General features: G+C 40.9%; 1 protein-coding gene across 1 annotated transcript in view; it reads right to left on the bottom strand.

Annotated features, from left to right (window-relative positions):
• Positions 1 to 17466, bottom strand: part of EFCAB11 (EF-hand calcium binding domain 11) — a 109615-nt gene that overhangs the window by 81128 nt on the left and 11021 nt on the right. Inside the window, exons 4-5 of the mRNA XM_040975174.1 lie at positions 14478 to 14579; positions 13127 to 13217 (exon numbers count right to left, since the gene is read on the bottom strand). Of these exons, the coding sequence (XP_040831108.1) occupies positions 13127 to 13217; positions 14478 to 14579 (193 nt within the window). The remainder of the gene's footprint in view (positions 1 to 13126; positions 13218 to 14477; positions 14580 to 17466) is intronic.

Here is a 17466-nt window from a genome sequence, read left to right as displayed (position 1 = left end):
CTGAGGTCCACTTGGAAGACGTGGCAGTCTGACTCCTTTATATCTGGCACAGAGAAGGATGAAGGAGGGGGAATAAAAGGATTCGGAAAAGTTAAACTCCTTCTATCTTTTTAGAACTGACAAGAGCATTCTGATTAGAGGACAGAGGGAAACCAAGAGCTAAATAAAGAAACCCAGGGACACTGTGGTATATTATTAGAATGTGGCAAAGGACAAACTATAAAAGGCTATTTTACTTTAATCATTAACAAAGGCACACCTAGTACACACGCTATGGATCAGACTTGGGGATGGGAAGGGAGAGAATAATCCAAGCCTGCTCATTTTGTGATAGCTTAAAGCAAACAACTTTTAGAAATACTATGAAGCAAGCTAGCAAAATAAATAGAAATGAAGTCCAAGGGATTTAAACATGAAAATTTGGGGGGGAAAAAAAGCTTCACAAAGCAAAACAGACAAAATACAAGGCTAACCAAACAAAAGCTAAATCAAATAAATAGGCACTGCCGTGTGTCCTGGAGGACTGCCAAGGAGAGTGAATTTCAACAAAGAATGCTTCTGCCACCAGTTTGGAAAACTTCAATTCCAAGGAACACTGCAACCACTGTTGAATGACAAAGGAAGAATGGAAATAGAGAAGCAGTGGATCAGACCTTATTTCAGGCTCTGTAGACAAACACAAGAACCTTCTCCAAGACACATTCAGGCAGCTCACACCCTCCCAATGTGCTCCATACACAGTCCCTTGTAAGAACTGCGTCCAGGTCAGAGATAAGGGACTGCATCATCCAGGAGCACCTGCGGCTGTCTTCGATCTGCTGATGGAGAGACCACAGCAAATGCCTGCTGCCTGCCACGCTAGGGTCCAAGGTGTCCTGACGAAGCAAGGCCATGAAGCCCAAGTCAAACAATGCATTTGGCAGGCAATCTGGTGAACCTGAACCCTGAGCTTTGGGGCTGGAAAGGGTATGGATCAACTGAACCCCTCCCCACCCACTCCATCCCAGGATGAGGGTGAAGTTCTCAGGTTTAACCTGTGACAGTCACAGTAAGAGTAGCCACTGCCACATGACAACAGTCCCCACTGACCAAGCATTTAACTTGTGCCAGGTTCAGAGCAAGGTCTTTTGCACGGACTATCCCCACTGAGTCTCTCAACAACCCATGATAGTCTTAATTTTGTAGCTTCTCATTCTACAGATGAGAAAGCTAAGCAAACTGAGATACTGTTCACATGTCTCACAGTTTATAAACAACAGAGCAGGGATTTACACTAAGGTAATTATTCCAGAACACACCCTCTTTTCTTAAAGAAAGAAAAAAGTATTAACTGTCGTGAAAGATAAAGTGATAGCAAGAGAAAGAAAGCCAGAGACAAAGATCTTCCATCCATTGGTCCAGTCCTCAAGTAGCCAACACAGGACAGAGCTGGTCTAGGTCAAAACCAGAAGCCTGGGTCTCCTGGAAAGGTGGCCTGGAGCCAAAGACTTGGGCCATTTTCCTCTGATTTCCCATGTGTCATGGCAGAGGCCTGGACTGAAAGTCGAACAGCTAAGACTCAACCTGGTGCTCATATGGGAAGTCAGCATCACAGGTAGGGGCCTAACTGCTGTGCCATGATGCCAGCCTCAAAAAAATCCCCTTTCCACCGGGAACAATGGCCAGAGTCCAACAACATAAGGCAGTCCATAATGAACAAACAGTTACTAACTACTGGCACAGTACGCATCATGAACTATGTAGGATAAAACTGGACTAAAGGGCTTCATTTTTAAAATCTAGAAATTATTCTTTAAAGTAAGGAAGAATAAATAGAATTCCTCTAACTTATTCTGTATTTTAAAAGAAAAAACTTCAACCTTATTAGCCTCCAAAGAAGGAAAGATTGCTACTTTTTAATGTCTACCAGGGCAATTCAAACCATTAAGAAGATTAGCAAAACCAAACAAAAGGAGAATTGATTATATACAACTCAAGGACTTCTTTTGGTTGGAAATAAGTCCAAAATGCAGGCTTATATCAATCCAAACACACAGGGGTCTCAACATCTCAAGTTCCTTCAGGTTTCCTTAGCTTAGTATTGCTTTGTGCTCATGTTTCCATACTGCTGTCTTCATTGAAATTTCTATGTATTAACATGTGCTTTTCTTTTATACATGACCTATTTTTCCAATGGGATTGAGGGGGGTAGAAATCACAAATGCATATTTAAAGCCACATGGATATTTAAAGTCTCCCTAGTCTTGTCATACATTTTTAGTACTTTCTGTGTGCAATGGAAGATGAAAACTTGTGTGCATGATTAATTGTAACGATGAAAGAATGCAAGGCAGTTGCTTAAGAAACGGGAACAACAAAGGGATAAACTACTGCAGGCATCACCAGGACTGGAATGACACTGCTCTGTGTACTTGGTTTCCATGGCAACTAGCAATGGGAAGATGAATGTTTCATAGTCACTCCGCTCTGCAGTACACGTCTATAAATCAAACTTGCATAAAGAGCACAAGATTTCTGCTGTGGGCTGTACTTAGAGCTGGTTTATTTTCCTGTTACTGTATAATTATGGAAAAAGAAGCACAAAACAATGAGGTCATTTTTAGTGGGGGAACAAACTCAGGAATTACTAATACACCTGCAGCAGACGATGCCATTCATCCAGCATGAAATGAGAAGCGTGGATGAAGAAGCGGGCAAACACCCTGCTGTGTGGGTGGGAGACCACGCTAGCCATACTTGGGCTCCAGCCATAATACAGGCCTGCTGTGACCTGCCTGCTCTGATATAGGCGTTGAGAGAACCTTCAAGAGTTACCTCAGCTACAAAGTTCTCATTCTGACAGCAGGGCAGAAACAATACCCCATATTTAGTATGAAAGTTTATCAAAGTAGAGAAAGTGTATGCTTGTTTTTATTTACTGAGAATGGCTCAACGTATACAGTTAGGATGCAAAGCAATACATTGGCACGGGACTAGAACACAGGAAACTTGAGTTTTGATCCAGGTCTATGAAACCTTTGGAAAACCATTGAAGTTCATCTGGCCTCCATTTTTTTGGATAGAAAATCAAGAGATGGTATATGCGAATCTTGAAGTTTCTGCCATCTTCCAATCTGTGATCCCATTATCTGTAAATCTCAAAGGTCTAACTACACCAATCAGATCTAAGCAAAGATGTGAGCTGTGCTATTTCCTTCTCTTTTTTTTAAAGATTTATTTATTTTTATTTGAAAGGCATATTTTACAGAGAGAAGGAGAAATAGAGACAGGCCTTCTATCTGTTGGTCCATTCCTCTAAATAGTTGCAATAGCCAGAGGTGAGCTTAGCCAAAGCTGGAAACTTCTTCTAGGTCTCCCATGCAGGTGTAGGGTCCTAAGGACTTGAGACATCTTCTGCTGCTTTCCCAGGCCACAAGCAGCAATCTGGATCAGAAGTGGAGCAGCTGGGACATGGGAAGCCAACACAACACTGCGCCAGCCCCAGTTGTATTATTTCTAAACAAGCAAGCAAACAAAAAACCACTTTACACAGTTTTGTTTTTGCACTCTATTCTGGCTAACACTCCTAATGATTTCTGATTTCAGTAGCACACTGGATTCTCCTTACTTGTATCACAGCCTTTCAAACACAGAGGATGCTGTGGAAAACTGAACAGAACTATCAGAATTTTTTAAAGTTTTTAAAATCATTTTACATACCACCTTACAGCTGAGTATATAATACTATAAAAAATATTTAGATGTCAATGAGTCTCCTAGCACTGGTTACTCAGGGTTTCCAATTAATGACAGCTCAGGTAACTGGTCCCTGCTCATCCACACGGGAAGCCAGGACTGAGTTCCTGGCTTCAGCTTGAGCCTAGCCCAGCCCTGGCTGTTTAGAGTATTTAGGGAGTCAATTGCTGGATGGCAGCATCAAGTTCATTATACTCATTCTTTCTCCCCTTCCTTCCCTCTCTCAAAAAACATAGGGGATTGTAACAAACCAATGGCGCCTAAAAAACAATGTTCCTACTGTTACAGGAATACATTAATAGTAAACACAAAAAACCTGTAACAGCAGTAACACATCAGTATTTTTATAGTTCTTAAATTCAGCAGGTGAGGATCACCAGCCAGCGACCTCTAGATGAGCCTGCCAAAGTTTTTTATCCAGGATGGAGTCATGTCCCACAGCCATTCAGTTTCCAATATGTGCTCATTCACAAGGGACAGCCATAGTTCAGCATACTAAAAATATATTCCACTGCCCCTAAGAGAGATCTGGTTTGTTTCCAATCCTAGAAAATGCAATGATTTGGGTACATATTTTTAGCCTTAATTTTTAAAAAATTGAAAAATTGTTAACAACATACATTGAGCAATGCTCCAGTTTTACCTCATCTCTCTCCAATTAGCTTCTCAATCAGAGTTTTCAGCACCACCAACTGGCTAAAGACAATACTACAAGTGTGTGTGGATCTCCATCTGTTTTGTTCACTGAGAAAGATCATACATTTATTTCACACGTAATTTACAGTTAAGTAATTTATTTCCATCTCTAAATAAGATTACAAATGCCTTTCTTTGTCAGTCAAATAAATAACAATCTACTCTGGCTTTTTCACATAAGAAAAAAGGTATATTTTGGTTAGCAAAAGTCTTCAGAGAAAACTAAAACTAACCACCAAGGTTAATTTGATTTATTCTGTCATAAACTCACACTCAAAAAGCAAGGGATGGGGAACCACAATGAAAATGAAAAGCCAAAACAGAAAGCAAGCTCAGTGGTGTCAAATGCTGGGCTGGCTAACCTGCGTTGTTTGCATCAGATGTGAATTGAATTGGAAATAAAAGTGACTGAGGAAGTAATTCCACATTTTCAGACATTTGGAGCTTTCCCATCGAGACTGCAGTCTCAAAGATGGATATGTCCATCTGACGAGTGCAGACACACTGTCATGTTTCTTTCCTTCCTACAAATGGAACCAACACCTCACAGAGGGCACCAGGGTAGACAGCACAACTGGACCCTTGGGTTTTGACTCTGACCTTGCACAATGAATCAATCTGTGAAAATCAGGATCCCTCAAGGACTAAGTCCATTTTTCCCTCCAGAGCAACCAATTTGTGGGTATCAGTTTTCTATGAAAAGCACACTGAGCCACCTCTTGTCATGACAAATCTGCAACCTACAGAATGAATGGCACAGGTGCTGTGACAATCACTTGTAGAAACTTCCCCACCAGATAACATGCAAGAGACAAAGAAAAAGAAGGTGCTATCCAAAGAATCAAATTTATTTCTGTTGGCAAGATTCTGTCAAAGGCTTTCCAACAGTCTCTAACACTACTGCAGTAATCGCTGTGGTGGTGGTCTATATCTCTATACAAATGGATCATCAACTTCACATATTTCTTCAAAGATTTATTTATTTTTACTTGAAAGGCAGATTTACAGAGAGAAGGAAAAACACAGAGAAAGATCTTCCATCAGCAGGTTTACTCTCCAAATGGTTGCAAAGGCCAGAGCTGAGCCAATCTGAATCCAGGAGCCAGGAGCTTCCTCTGGGTTTCCCACACCAGTACAAGGTCCCAAGGCTTTGAACCATCTTCCGCTGCTTTCCCAGGCCATAAGCAGATGGCTGGGTCAGAATTGGAGCAGCCAGGACACGACCAGGCAGTGGGTGGCCTTGAGCAAGTCCTTTGCCTCTCCAAGTTCTCCCCCGTAGGGATAGAAGAGGCTCCTGTGAAGACTCATTCAGCCTAGTGCCTGGGGCACAATAAATACTGAGAAAATGTCAGCTGCCAGGGGGGCACTACAGTCACTGCCGTTAGACACACTGATGGGGACTGTGCCACTTAAGTCCTAAGGAAGAGGCAAGGCACCTTGTAGGTTATGTTAGCATGATATGGACAAAGTAGGATATTATTTACACATATGGGTAGGGGAAGCAGGAGGAGGAGAAATAGAAGGAACAGCACCTGGCATGGACAAAAATGCTAGTAGAGTGATGAGACAAGCAGGGCAGAATGGTGGAGTATAATGTTTCATCTAGGAAATGCAGGAGACATACCAAAAAAATTCCAAGTTTCTGTGTAGGTTTTGCATGTGAGGTTAAGGAACCTAGACAACATATGGTCAGCAATACAAAGCTACTGAAGTCAGAGACAACATTAAATATAATTTACTGTTGTTATCCTAAATTCAGCTAGAACATATCAGTGATTTTCCAAACTTTAATATGCTTATGAGTCACTCAGGCAACAGCTAAGTCAACACTTGGAGGGGTGTCAACATCCCATTATCAGAGTACCTCCATTCAAGTCCTGACTCCACTTTCGGGTTCTGTCTTCCTGCTAACGGACACCCTGGTGCTGTCCAGGGGATCTAGTGCTAGTTCGAATGCTGGGTCCCTGTCAACCCCGGGAGCTTTGGGCTGAGTTCTAGGCTCCTGGCTTTGGCATAGCCTCACTCCAGAACTGTTAAAAGCATCTGGGGAGTGAAGCAGCACATAGAAGACGTTTCTCTCATAAATAAATGTAAAATGTTCAAACTAGGCTTCTCTTTTATAAATAGAATATGCAATATTACCAAAATTTCCACTAGAAGTTAGCTTTCTACTACAAAAAGAAACACACAAGAAATTGATTCCTTTTTCTATAAAGGAAAATGGCATGAATACATTCATGATGTGCAGCTATTAATAACTTCAAGGATGACTGAAAGGGTTAGCAACACTTGGTCACAGAAAGAAACCGCGGCAGCAGTTTCTTATGTGACAGTTGAATTAAGAGAAAAATGGCCTTTGTGCTATTACAGCATGAACAGCAGCTTCAACTGTATATGCAGATGAGGAATGAGATGCGTTGGGCCACAACACTTGTTACAGTGACATCTTGAAAACGAAACCTGGGGCTGGAGAGCTGTCAGACCCAGCCATTTCCTCTGGAGAACAGCCCTGGTCACAACGACAGACCACATCTGTATTCTAGCTGCAGTGAATTCTGAATAATATCTGTGGAATGCAGAGAAAATAAACAGGACTGCCATGCCACTCTCCGTGATAAATCACCCCACCAGTAAACTCCAGAGGTCCAAGAAGCCTGCCAGATCGTTTACCACAATCCCCTCAATTGAGATGAGGAGAGGATCGGGCACTCATGGAAAGACCAGACCACAGTGGACTTGAACTTGGGACTAAAATTCAAGTGTCCTGATTGCCAGCTGGAGACTGAACTGGAAATCAAGACCCTTCTGTGGTGCCAACGTGGCATCTGGAGAGTAAAACAAAAAATAGGGTAACAAGCCTATTTTCTACAGAAGTCATTCATTTACATAGAATATAGCCATCCCATCACGATCTACAAACTGTGCTATGAGCTGCTGGAGTGGGAGGGCAGTCTCTACCATGCCTGCTCACATTAAGCTTGCATTCTAAGGTTGGAAATAACAAATGAATGGAAACTACCACGTAAATGCATGGAGGAGAAAGACATTTACAATAGGTTTCGTTTAGAGCAGAAGGAAAAGACAATTTCCTTTTTGGATGTTGGAGGGTAGGTGGGTGGCATGCAGGTAATGTAAGTCAGCTTTCAAGGTAAGGAACGGCTTAACAGCTGGGCCTGGGAGGATGAGGAGAATTCGCACCTGGAAGGGTTTCATACAAGAGAAGTACAAAATCAGGACATCTTAAATGTCAAGGAGATTACATATCCCTTCCAATCACATAACACATCCCTGATTTCACAAACTATGGTAGCTTAGCTGAAGAAATCAAAGTAACACCTTCTATTTAAACAACTACAGGATGAAGTCATATTCTTGTCTAGCTGTTGGCTGGTCCAGTTGCTGAGCCACAGTTCCTGCATTACCAACTGTAAATCTCATGCTGGTAAAAGCAGTATCCTCAAAGGCAAGGAAATAATTTTTGTTCATGAGGAAAATTCAATGAAAAGCTGGCATTTTTAAATTATTAGACCATGGTTCTATAGCTAGACTTAAAACTTTTAACTGACATGTAATTATATGTATTTATGTAGCACACTGTGATATTTCAATATGTATATATAATGTGTAATGATCAGAGTAATAGGTATATCCATCTCCTCCAGCATTTATTGTTTTCTAGCACGATTCCTGATAAACAGTTTTATTCAATATATGATACGTGAAAGTCCTAAGAGTCCCTCAGAATGTAAATTTTGACGTCATCTTCTGAAGTCCACACTCCAACTCCCCCATTCCAGTAAATACATCCAAGGGGCTAGTCAGCCAGGGGAAGGGGAACCTAACAGTAGAACTTTGACACACACATATTAATGAAAATAAAAATGGAAAATTCAGGAAGTCCACTGCTTGGGCCATGACTCTGCAGATATAGCTGGTGACTGCTATCAACGTATGGCTACAAAGAAATAGCTTTGATATCTGGTCTTCTTCATGCTTTTCTACACACAGAAGCCTGCAGATACTACAGATCAATAACAATATTCCCTGGAGTAGGTACTCATGATAATAACTGCAATTTTACTGCAGTCACAAGACTCCACTTAAAGAGGAATCACTCTGATGTCGCAAATGATGACTGGAAATCTTCTCTTGTTAGACTTGTCCCAGAAAGTAATATGCAACAAGTCTGCTGCTGGCAGAAAGGAATTTCAGAAGGCTGAAAAACACAGTGAGGAGCAGCATTTCAAAAGAGATGCAAATGATCCGACAAAAATAAATGCTACTTTAAACCTCTTCCCTTAGGTCCTGTGAGAGTGTCTTGCATACAGCATTTCTTGGTTTACTCAAGCTCAGGACAATCCTTCCCTCTATAATGGCTGTGACAGGAGGTATTTGAGAGACTATCCATCACTCCCTTGTACAATTGGATTCCTAAGTCCCTACCCCCCACTAACATACTGACATTGAACGTATTTCATTCAGCAAGTCACGATGCTCTTATTTGGAACCAATTTTTAACACCCAAAAAAGAGTGAGATGCTCCGTGTACTCTGACCTTCCTCCATAAATACAAAGAAAGGGATTCATACACCAAAATACCAGGATATAGCTTTCAATGTCTTCAGCTGTGACTGGCGCACATTTTTGGCATCTCAATATTCTCATTTTACTTTAGTTCATGGTAACTGGCTCATGAACTCAGAATCTTGGGCACTGGGTCAGGGTACAGGCCTTGTGCATGTCCACATTTCAATTCATAGTTAGGAGGCAAAGGAAACTTCCCAAAGCCTTTTGCCAACTGACAGGTGGTGGGAATGTACAAATCTCAGTGCTGACGGTGAGATGGCAAAGGCTCCAAGGCATGGATAAGTCAAGAGACTCAGACAGAGCAAAACACCAGCCAGAAATACCACAGGGGGCTGATGGCGGCCAGAATCAAGAAAGAACATGAAGCTAGTTCTCTGCTGACAGCTGGGGCTAAATCATGAAATGAAAGTGCTCCCAAAAATACAATAGAAAAAAGGACGTCAGAGAGCAATTCATGAAAATCACATGGAGGAGAAAATGGAAAACAAAGCCACATGTGGTCATAAAGCTTCTGGCTGTAGTTTAAAGTACTCTTTACCAGTTTATAAGAAATAAATTAAACCATGAAGAAAACCGTAAGCAAGAATTTCATGTCCTTTGGTATTCAGTCTAAGTGACAATAAACCAATAATTACATATTAACTACAACAATGCATAAGGCAGCAGGCCAGTGCCGTGGAGATTACAGGTGGGTCCATAAACACAGAAGGCTTGAGGTATGCTATGGAGGTGACAATAAACATTGTAGTTTTGTTTACCAAGTGATTGAAAACACACATCATAAATACTGTCAATATGTAAAGAAAGGAAATAAGCTGTTTAAGGCAGAAGGATTAAGGTGAAAAGCGTTTCTGAGTGTGACCTTAAAATTCAAATTTGCATATGTAGGGAGGAGAAAAAAGAACAGCCAGGAAAGGAAAGCAAAAGTGAACAAGTGAACATGCGCATCGCCCAATCACAGGGACACACCAAGGGATTTGGGACTAACGAAGGATGAGTTTGAAAGGGAACCAGATGCTGGGAAGGCAGCAGATGCCAAGAAGCCAGGTTAGCTTGACCCTCCAAAGTCACTAGATTTCTGAACATCAACAACAGCATCACAAAGTTTTCAACAAGTTCTATTAGTACTACAGAGGGAAGTTAGTTCCTATTTTAATCTTTTGGTGCTAGAAACAGTCTAATTAAATTAACATTAATTCTCATGGTCCAAATAGTCCTCTAAAGCTCTATGTCTCTCGAATGCTGCTATTTCCAGAGAATATTGAGAGAAGGGGGAAAAAGTCGTCAAGAAAATAACTTCCTAAGAACCTCTGCATAGTAATGAAACATCATCATCTTTGATATAGCCTCAGTTCACGCTAGTGAATTCTCCTTTCTGGACTCACAACTTCATTTAATACTTTCTATCTATTATTTGTTCTGATTTAGGGATTGCTAAATTATTTTTAAAATATCATTGAGAGCTTAAACAGTGTATGTCCAATCAACTCAAACAACTTGCATGGGTTCTGCTATTGCAGTGGCCTCCAAAATCTGGATCACACAATCTTACTAAGTAGCATAAAGTTAGCAGACATACAATCCACAATAAAATATATGCATTTATACATTATATGTAAGAGGCTAGACTATTAATATGTGTACTTAATATAGAATTTCTCAATAATTTGATGCTATTAATGCCAGCAAATAACATTAGAAATTATTAATAATGTTAAATAAGAATATTACAATTCAATGTTTTTTATTATTTCTGAGCGTCTTGACTTAACCCTTCTCTTGTGACTGAGTGATTTAAAATTCAATTTATTGAAATATATAGTCATAATAGTTGTCACAGACACTTCCGGAAAATATGTGTATCTAGAGGAGAAAAGGGTACCATGGCATAATAGAAAAATCTATTCTCTGATGCTGTGGAAGGTTAGAGGTTTTTCAGTTTTCTTTTGGTTTTTTTGCTTTTTAATTATTGTTTGCTTGCTAACTAAAACTCAACTAATAAACGTTCATCTTTCCCAATAGGGATTAGTTGCTCTTAAAGATGTATTCAAAGCTACTGAAGTTATATATTTAAAAAATTATGTCCTAAAGCCAGTGAAAATGTATTAAGTTTTTAAGTTTCCAAATTAAGTTCTTGAACACAGAGATAGGAGGAGTTTTAACAGGTGATACACATTATTTTTAAAGCAAAATCACATTTCTAAACATCCTTTTAAGCAAAAGTTCTCTCTGTAGAACAGGTTTTATCCAAGTACCATTCACTTTCTCATTTATAGCTAAATCATGTTTTTTTTTTAACTTGAAGGGTAATACTTTAGTATATTGTTCAAAAATATGTACTCTATAAGTATCTCTATAAGGTAGCATCTACTAAAACCATTTTAACACATAAACCTCTGCAAACTTTTGCTTGTCTTTTTTGTAGAAGGAAAAGAGGGGACAGTGTGTAGTTCCTTTGTTGTACATTAGCCTCTGTGTGGTAAGCATACACCTCACTACAATGTATAAACAAAGATGTCACTGTATTTCACAGGACTTAACTTTCATTGAGCCCACTATCCTATAGCACTTCATCCATGTCTGGGTTCAATATTTCTGATCTTCAAAAGAGGACTCAATGGCTTTGATAGGGCAATGACAATGAGGGCAAATCCTTATTCAGATCACCTGCTTGAGAACTTGTACTGAGCAGGGCGGCTGCTGGTCAGAATTCATTAACTGCTTTTATCCCAAATGAGAACAGGTGCCACATGTCCCCATTCTCTTCTTCCTCCTGAGTATCAGCACCTCCATTAAGGGGCATATGACTGCTGCCCAGAACCAAGATTCCATTTTCCAAGCCCCCTTACCCCTGTAGTAATGCATGGCCTTGGCACTAAGATATGGTCCCTAGGATATAAGGAGAAAGATCTATGGCCTTAACAGGCAGAGTGCATCTTCTGCTTACTCTCCTTTTCACAGGCTGGAATTCAGATTGGAGGGCTTCAACTCAAGTAACCATCTGGAGGCAAGAAGGGGAACCCAGGTGTTGAAACAGCCAGAGCAACAATAAAGTGGGGGAGGTGACACTGGGGGCTGCACAGCCTCCCGTAATCCAGCTCTACTTGCCTATGTCTGGGCAAGAAACACATTTTCCACCTTTCTTCTGTTATTTGGAGTTTTTTAGGTCTCCTTGGTGTACTGAGCCCTGACTGACACACCTGGTACCAGAGCTGATGAAGGCTCATGCTCGGAGTGCGATGACAGCTCTGCCACTTTCTCACGTCAGCACTCATGTGCATACTGACTGCCTTTGAGCTGCAGTCTCCTAGCGGAAGCTGCTTTTGAGCCACTTGGCCACTCTGTCAGAACTGCTTCAGAAAACTATATAATACAATAATATTTTAATAAACAACTAAATTATCTACTTGAGAGACAGAGAGAGCACTCCTGTCTGCTTGTTCTCTCTCTAAATGTGACAGCCAAGACTAGAACCAAAAGCCAAGAACTCCATTCAGTCTCCACGTGGGGTGCTCAGCTCCAACCACATAAGCCATCACTGCTGCCTCCCAGGGTCAGCAGCAGGCTAGAGACGGGAGCTGAAGGTGAGCACCAAACCCACATGTTCTGACAGGCATCTTAACCACTAGGCCAGACACCTGCCACACCTCTACCCACAAATCCTTACGTACATTTTAAGTTAGTTCAGTGTGTACTGCAACCTGTGCAGCCTTGAAAGCAAATGAACAAGGGTCACCATTAGCTGATGCCCGTTTTCCTCTCCATATAATCCCAAGAAGCATGTGAGGCCTTGACTAAAATACAGACCAGGGCACAACATTCGAATCCCCATTTTTCTTTGTTGTTCACTGCACAAACATACAAAGCCCTGCTTCCTTCCTGCTCTTGTCTTACTCCCACCAACATGTTTTCATGCGCCTGCCTGGGATATAAGCACTAAATGTATGGATAGATTCACAGATAACTTTTGAGTCCTCGTCCAGATTATGACCCTATGCTATGAGAGGAAAATGTCTGCAAATGAAAAGTTAGCATATATAACTATAAATCTTGTAAACACAAATGGTAAGTCAAAGCGTAGACGCAACTGAAGATGCTGTTGCCTTACCTGAAGACCTCAAGGACAGTCCTCTCGGGTAACCTGGGAGCCACCTCCTGAAAGGCTCTTTTGAAATCTTCAAAAGTCAAAAATCCACGATCTATTAGAAAATAAAATATGAAACATTTTTTTACTTCCACAACTTCAGTGCATTGCTACCACAGCCATAATCTGTGTGTGATCCTTTGCTTTCACAGTCCTTGAAGAATGGCAGTAATGTATCGCTGACTTTACATACATGGCAATCGAAGGGGGACTCCAAGGTGGAAGAATCTGAATGGAGCAACATTCTCCTTCGTGCACTCCTGGGTGACCTTGACGGGCACTTCCAATCCTACCATTTGTTCACAGAAAGGACTACCTGGAGATAAACACTGTCATAACTGTCTATATGAGCTGCCAAAATAATTCAGTCTTCAAAATTCATGTGGTTTTCTTATTTCTTGTTTGGTGTTAGAATTATGGCATATTACTGTCTAGGGAAACATTACACAGAAGTCAAGACACTGAGCTTGGCCTCCTGAGACCTTTGTCCCACGTGTGTGGCACAGGCATCTAAAGGCACCTCCCTCAGTCACATTCAGTGTGGTGAAACAATTCCTCCAATCACATGTGAGGGGAGGCTGAGCCCCAGGGGCAGGTCATGTGGCTCCCAACTTCCATAGGTGGCTTGTGGTCTATATCCCCAAAAGGGACAGTCTCTCAATGTCCATTACAATACAGCTATACTACATAAATATGGAGGTCCAATGTATAAATGCCAAGATTCTTCTATAAATGTCATTGTTATTTGGGGCAGGTATTGGGCACAGTGGTTAAGATGTTGCTTGAGATGCCCAATTACCACATCAGAGAACCTGAGTTCAATACTAGCACTGCTCCTGGTTTGATTCTAGCTTCCTGCCTGTGCACACTTTCATAATCAGCTGGTGATGGGCTAAAGCCTTCATGTGCCTGCTACCCAGACTAGGGTCTCAACTTGGCTTTCAGCTGACCCAGCTACACCTGTTGTGGGCATGTAGGGTATAAACAAGTGGCTGGAAGATCCTTCTTTCTGTCTCTCTATCTCTCTGCATTTCAAATAAATAAGCAAAGAAAAATTAAATATACATTATCTATATAAGTAGTATTTTATTAATGGTATATGTAATTTAAGATTACACCACTACATAAGTAATTTATACCGACACCTAAAGTTAATAATGAATACAGCAAAATGAACCTGGTCTTTCAGATGTATTGTATATTTGATTTCCTGAGTATACATTTCCACTCACAGTTCCTCAGCAGCCATTTTCCAAACACTTAGTACTCTTTTTTCCCCTTTGCAATTAACACTTAGTACTGTTCACACACTTACAGCGAACATCAAAAGCCGTGAAGATGTGTCTTCTTTCATTCCGATACAGTTGGGCCTCCTTTTTTTTCTTTATAATCTTTAAAAACTCTTCAAGTAATATACCTAGAAGTTTCAGGGTGGGAGAAATTTGCCAGAGATGAGTCTTTTTCCTCTTGAAGAAAAAATCGAAACAGAAATGCAAAGTAATAAATACCACAAATGATCAGAATTCATCTTAATTTCAGAGAACAGCATTCACTCCAAAATGTCTTTAAAGTCAAAATGATAGCTTGCTAAGTGCTTGGTAGGTAGATCCAACACTCGCAATCTCACCATCAGTGGTGAACATGATGGATATGCTTGGGGTTCATGAGCTTTCTCAGGGGGTATAGTGACCTTGAAGCGTTGATCGCTCTTCCCTTTACTAGAGGTAAGAGACAGGCTCGAAACTACTTATTAAAGATCTCATAATGGTGCTTTCCTCATGCTCCTTTCATCCTTTTCCCAGCCAGATGTCACTGTGGCAGGGTTGGATTTTTGTTTTTTCCAACTGGGAGCTCAGGTCAGAGAAGCAGTTTCTGTAAAGGCGCTATCAATGGCACACCACGCATAAAGGTGGAGGGAATATGACATAAACAATAGAGCTGGCACTGGCCCCAGCCCTGGATCCACCCCACGATGTGTTCAGCAGCCTCGGGCTCGGCTCCCTGCGACTTTTATAATAAAGGAGCCCAGCATGATAATATGAGATTGGATACTGTGCTTACAATGCCTAGGAAAATGAATTCTAATGTGATCTTTGTAGTAGGTTTAAAGAGTGGAGCCAAGAACTTAAACATTTTAGTGAAGTGAGTACTAAATATGTAAAAAGAGCAGTTCATTTTGCAATTCAGGATTTCCATTAAAAGAAGTTATCAATGTCTGAAAAATAACCTCAAACCACAAATTAACTCTACGAGTCCTTTTCCTTTTGGTGATATAATACCAAACTTTATTTCTTTCCTAAAATAATTCTGATTGTTTAAAAAAATGCAGAAATATTTTTTCTTAATTCACCATGGTTTCTGCATTAATAACTAAAGATTTATACATTTTTTACAAAATCCACCTTTATGTTTTTAAATGATTCTTTGACAACGTTTTAGGACCTACTGTGTGCCAACCCCTGGTGTAAGTTCTGGAAATGGAGAAGAAAATAGAACATCTGTGATTCCAGTGCTAAGGGTCAGACTACCAGTTCAACAGCAAATGTTATCTGAAGTTGCAATTTGAGGCATGTGCAGTGACAGGGAAAAGAGAAGGTTGTGGAAGGATGTCCTGGGAATCCTTTCAAATGGCATATTCTGGTGAAGTCTAGTGCTCTGAATGGGGGGCATTTAAGCTAAGACCCAAGCCAGGAGATGTTACCAACTGGCTAATGGGAAGAACAGCATTCCAGGCAATAAAAACAGCATGTGCTAGGCTGTGGGGTGGCAAAGTAGGGAATGGAAAGAGGCCAAGGTAAGCAGAGACAGAAAACAGAAGACGAGGTTGATGAGGGCAGCCAGAACAAGAAATCACAGGTCCTTACAGAACACAGCAAATAATTTGGGTTTCCTTTAGGAAGAAGATGGAAGGACCCACAGGAGAAGTGACAGGACCCAATTCAGATTTGTAGATCTTTCTGGCTAATGCCTTGAGAAGGAAAAAAAATTATGGTGAAAGCCAAAATATAAATGTGGAAACCAGACAAGAAACATTTGGCAAGAGAGGCAGTTGCTAGGGTGCTGGCGATGGGAATGAAGGGAATGACAGCAGTTTTCCAGTCATGTTTTAGAGCAGAAATGACACAACTTGGTGGAGAATTAGGCATAGTTACTGAGAAGGCAAATGTCAAGAATAATCTCGAGATGCTGGCTTGATAACTTGGTGGTTCAGGGAGTCATTTAAAGGGAAAGAGCAGGGTGATGAGGTGAGGCAACTGGTTCTAACTGGGATGTGTCAAACATTCAACCAAAGAGGAGAAGCTAAGGCGACACAGGACATAGCTCCCAACACCCAGGAGAGTATCTGGCAGGCATTCAATAAATCTTTATCAGCAAGTCATTGCTTCTAGAAACTCCTCCAGGGACCAAAACCCAAACCTTTTCTATAAAACAGTGTAGTATTTGCATAAAGCTTGTGGGCATTCTGCAGGGTACCTTAAATCATCTCCAGATAACCTCTAACACCTAATGCAACGTCAGTGTGACATAGTCAGTGCTTTAACACTCAGGGAATAATAGTGAGAAAAAGAACTCTGTACAATTGTAGTACAACTTTTTTTTTCAAAATATTTTTGACCCAGTTGATTGGATCCACAGACACCACAAAGGATGGACTGCAGACACTGCAACGACCTCCCATCACAAGGAGCATGTTTTCTCCCCAGCAGTAGAAAAGGTTATAGGAATTCAAATAGCTTCATTCGCATCTAATCACCCTGTGACGAGAGGACACAGTTGACAACTCCAAATATCTCTTGTAAAAGTTGGACTAAAGAGTCTTTTAGTGCAAAAAAAGACAAAAATCCCCACCAAACCAACCCTGAAATTTTGTGTGTGGTTTTTTTCCCCCACAACATAATCTTTTATTCACTTCCTGAAGCTCCCTCAGGTTGAAAGCTGCCAGGTGAGGTTCCCACTGAAGTCTGATCATGCCATGCTCTCCCAAGAGTCTGTCACACCAGTTTCATGGACACCAAGAGCTAATCAATCAAACACCATCTAGACTGAGTGAAGTCTTTGAATAATTTATTCAGTGGTAATAGTGTGCTTGAACCAAAATGAATCCATTTGCGCACATGTATCAGAAGACCAAACATCAAAATCAAGGTTTTTTGCAGAGAGACGATTTACTACAAGGTAGCCAAGCAAAGAGTCAAAGAACCATGTTTAAATCTGCCTTCTGATCAGGGGTCTTCAGGAAGCTTTAAGAATTGGGTAGGAGTGGGTCAGTAGTGAGGTGAGTTCTGATGGGGGATTGGAACCAA

The sequence above is a fragment of the Ochotona curzoniae genome, unplaced genomic scaffold (assembly GCF_017591425.1).
Source record: "Ochotona curzoniae isolate NIBS_2020 unplaced genomic scaffold, NIBS_Ocur_1.0 contig_2688, whole genome shotgun sequence".
NCBI classification, from domain to species: Eukaryota; Metazoa; Chordata; class Mammalia; order Lagomorpha; family Ochotonidae; genus Ochotona; species Ochotona curzoniae.
This window is presented reverse-complemented; position numbering and strand designations above follow the sequence as displayed.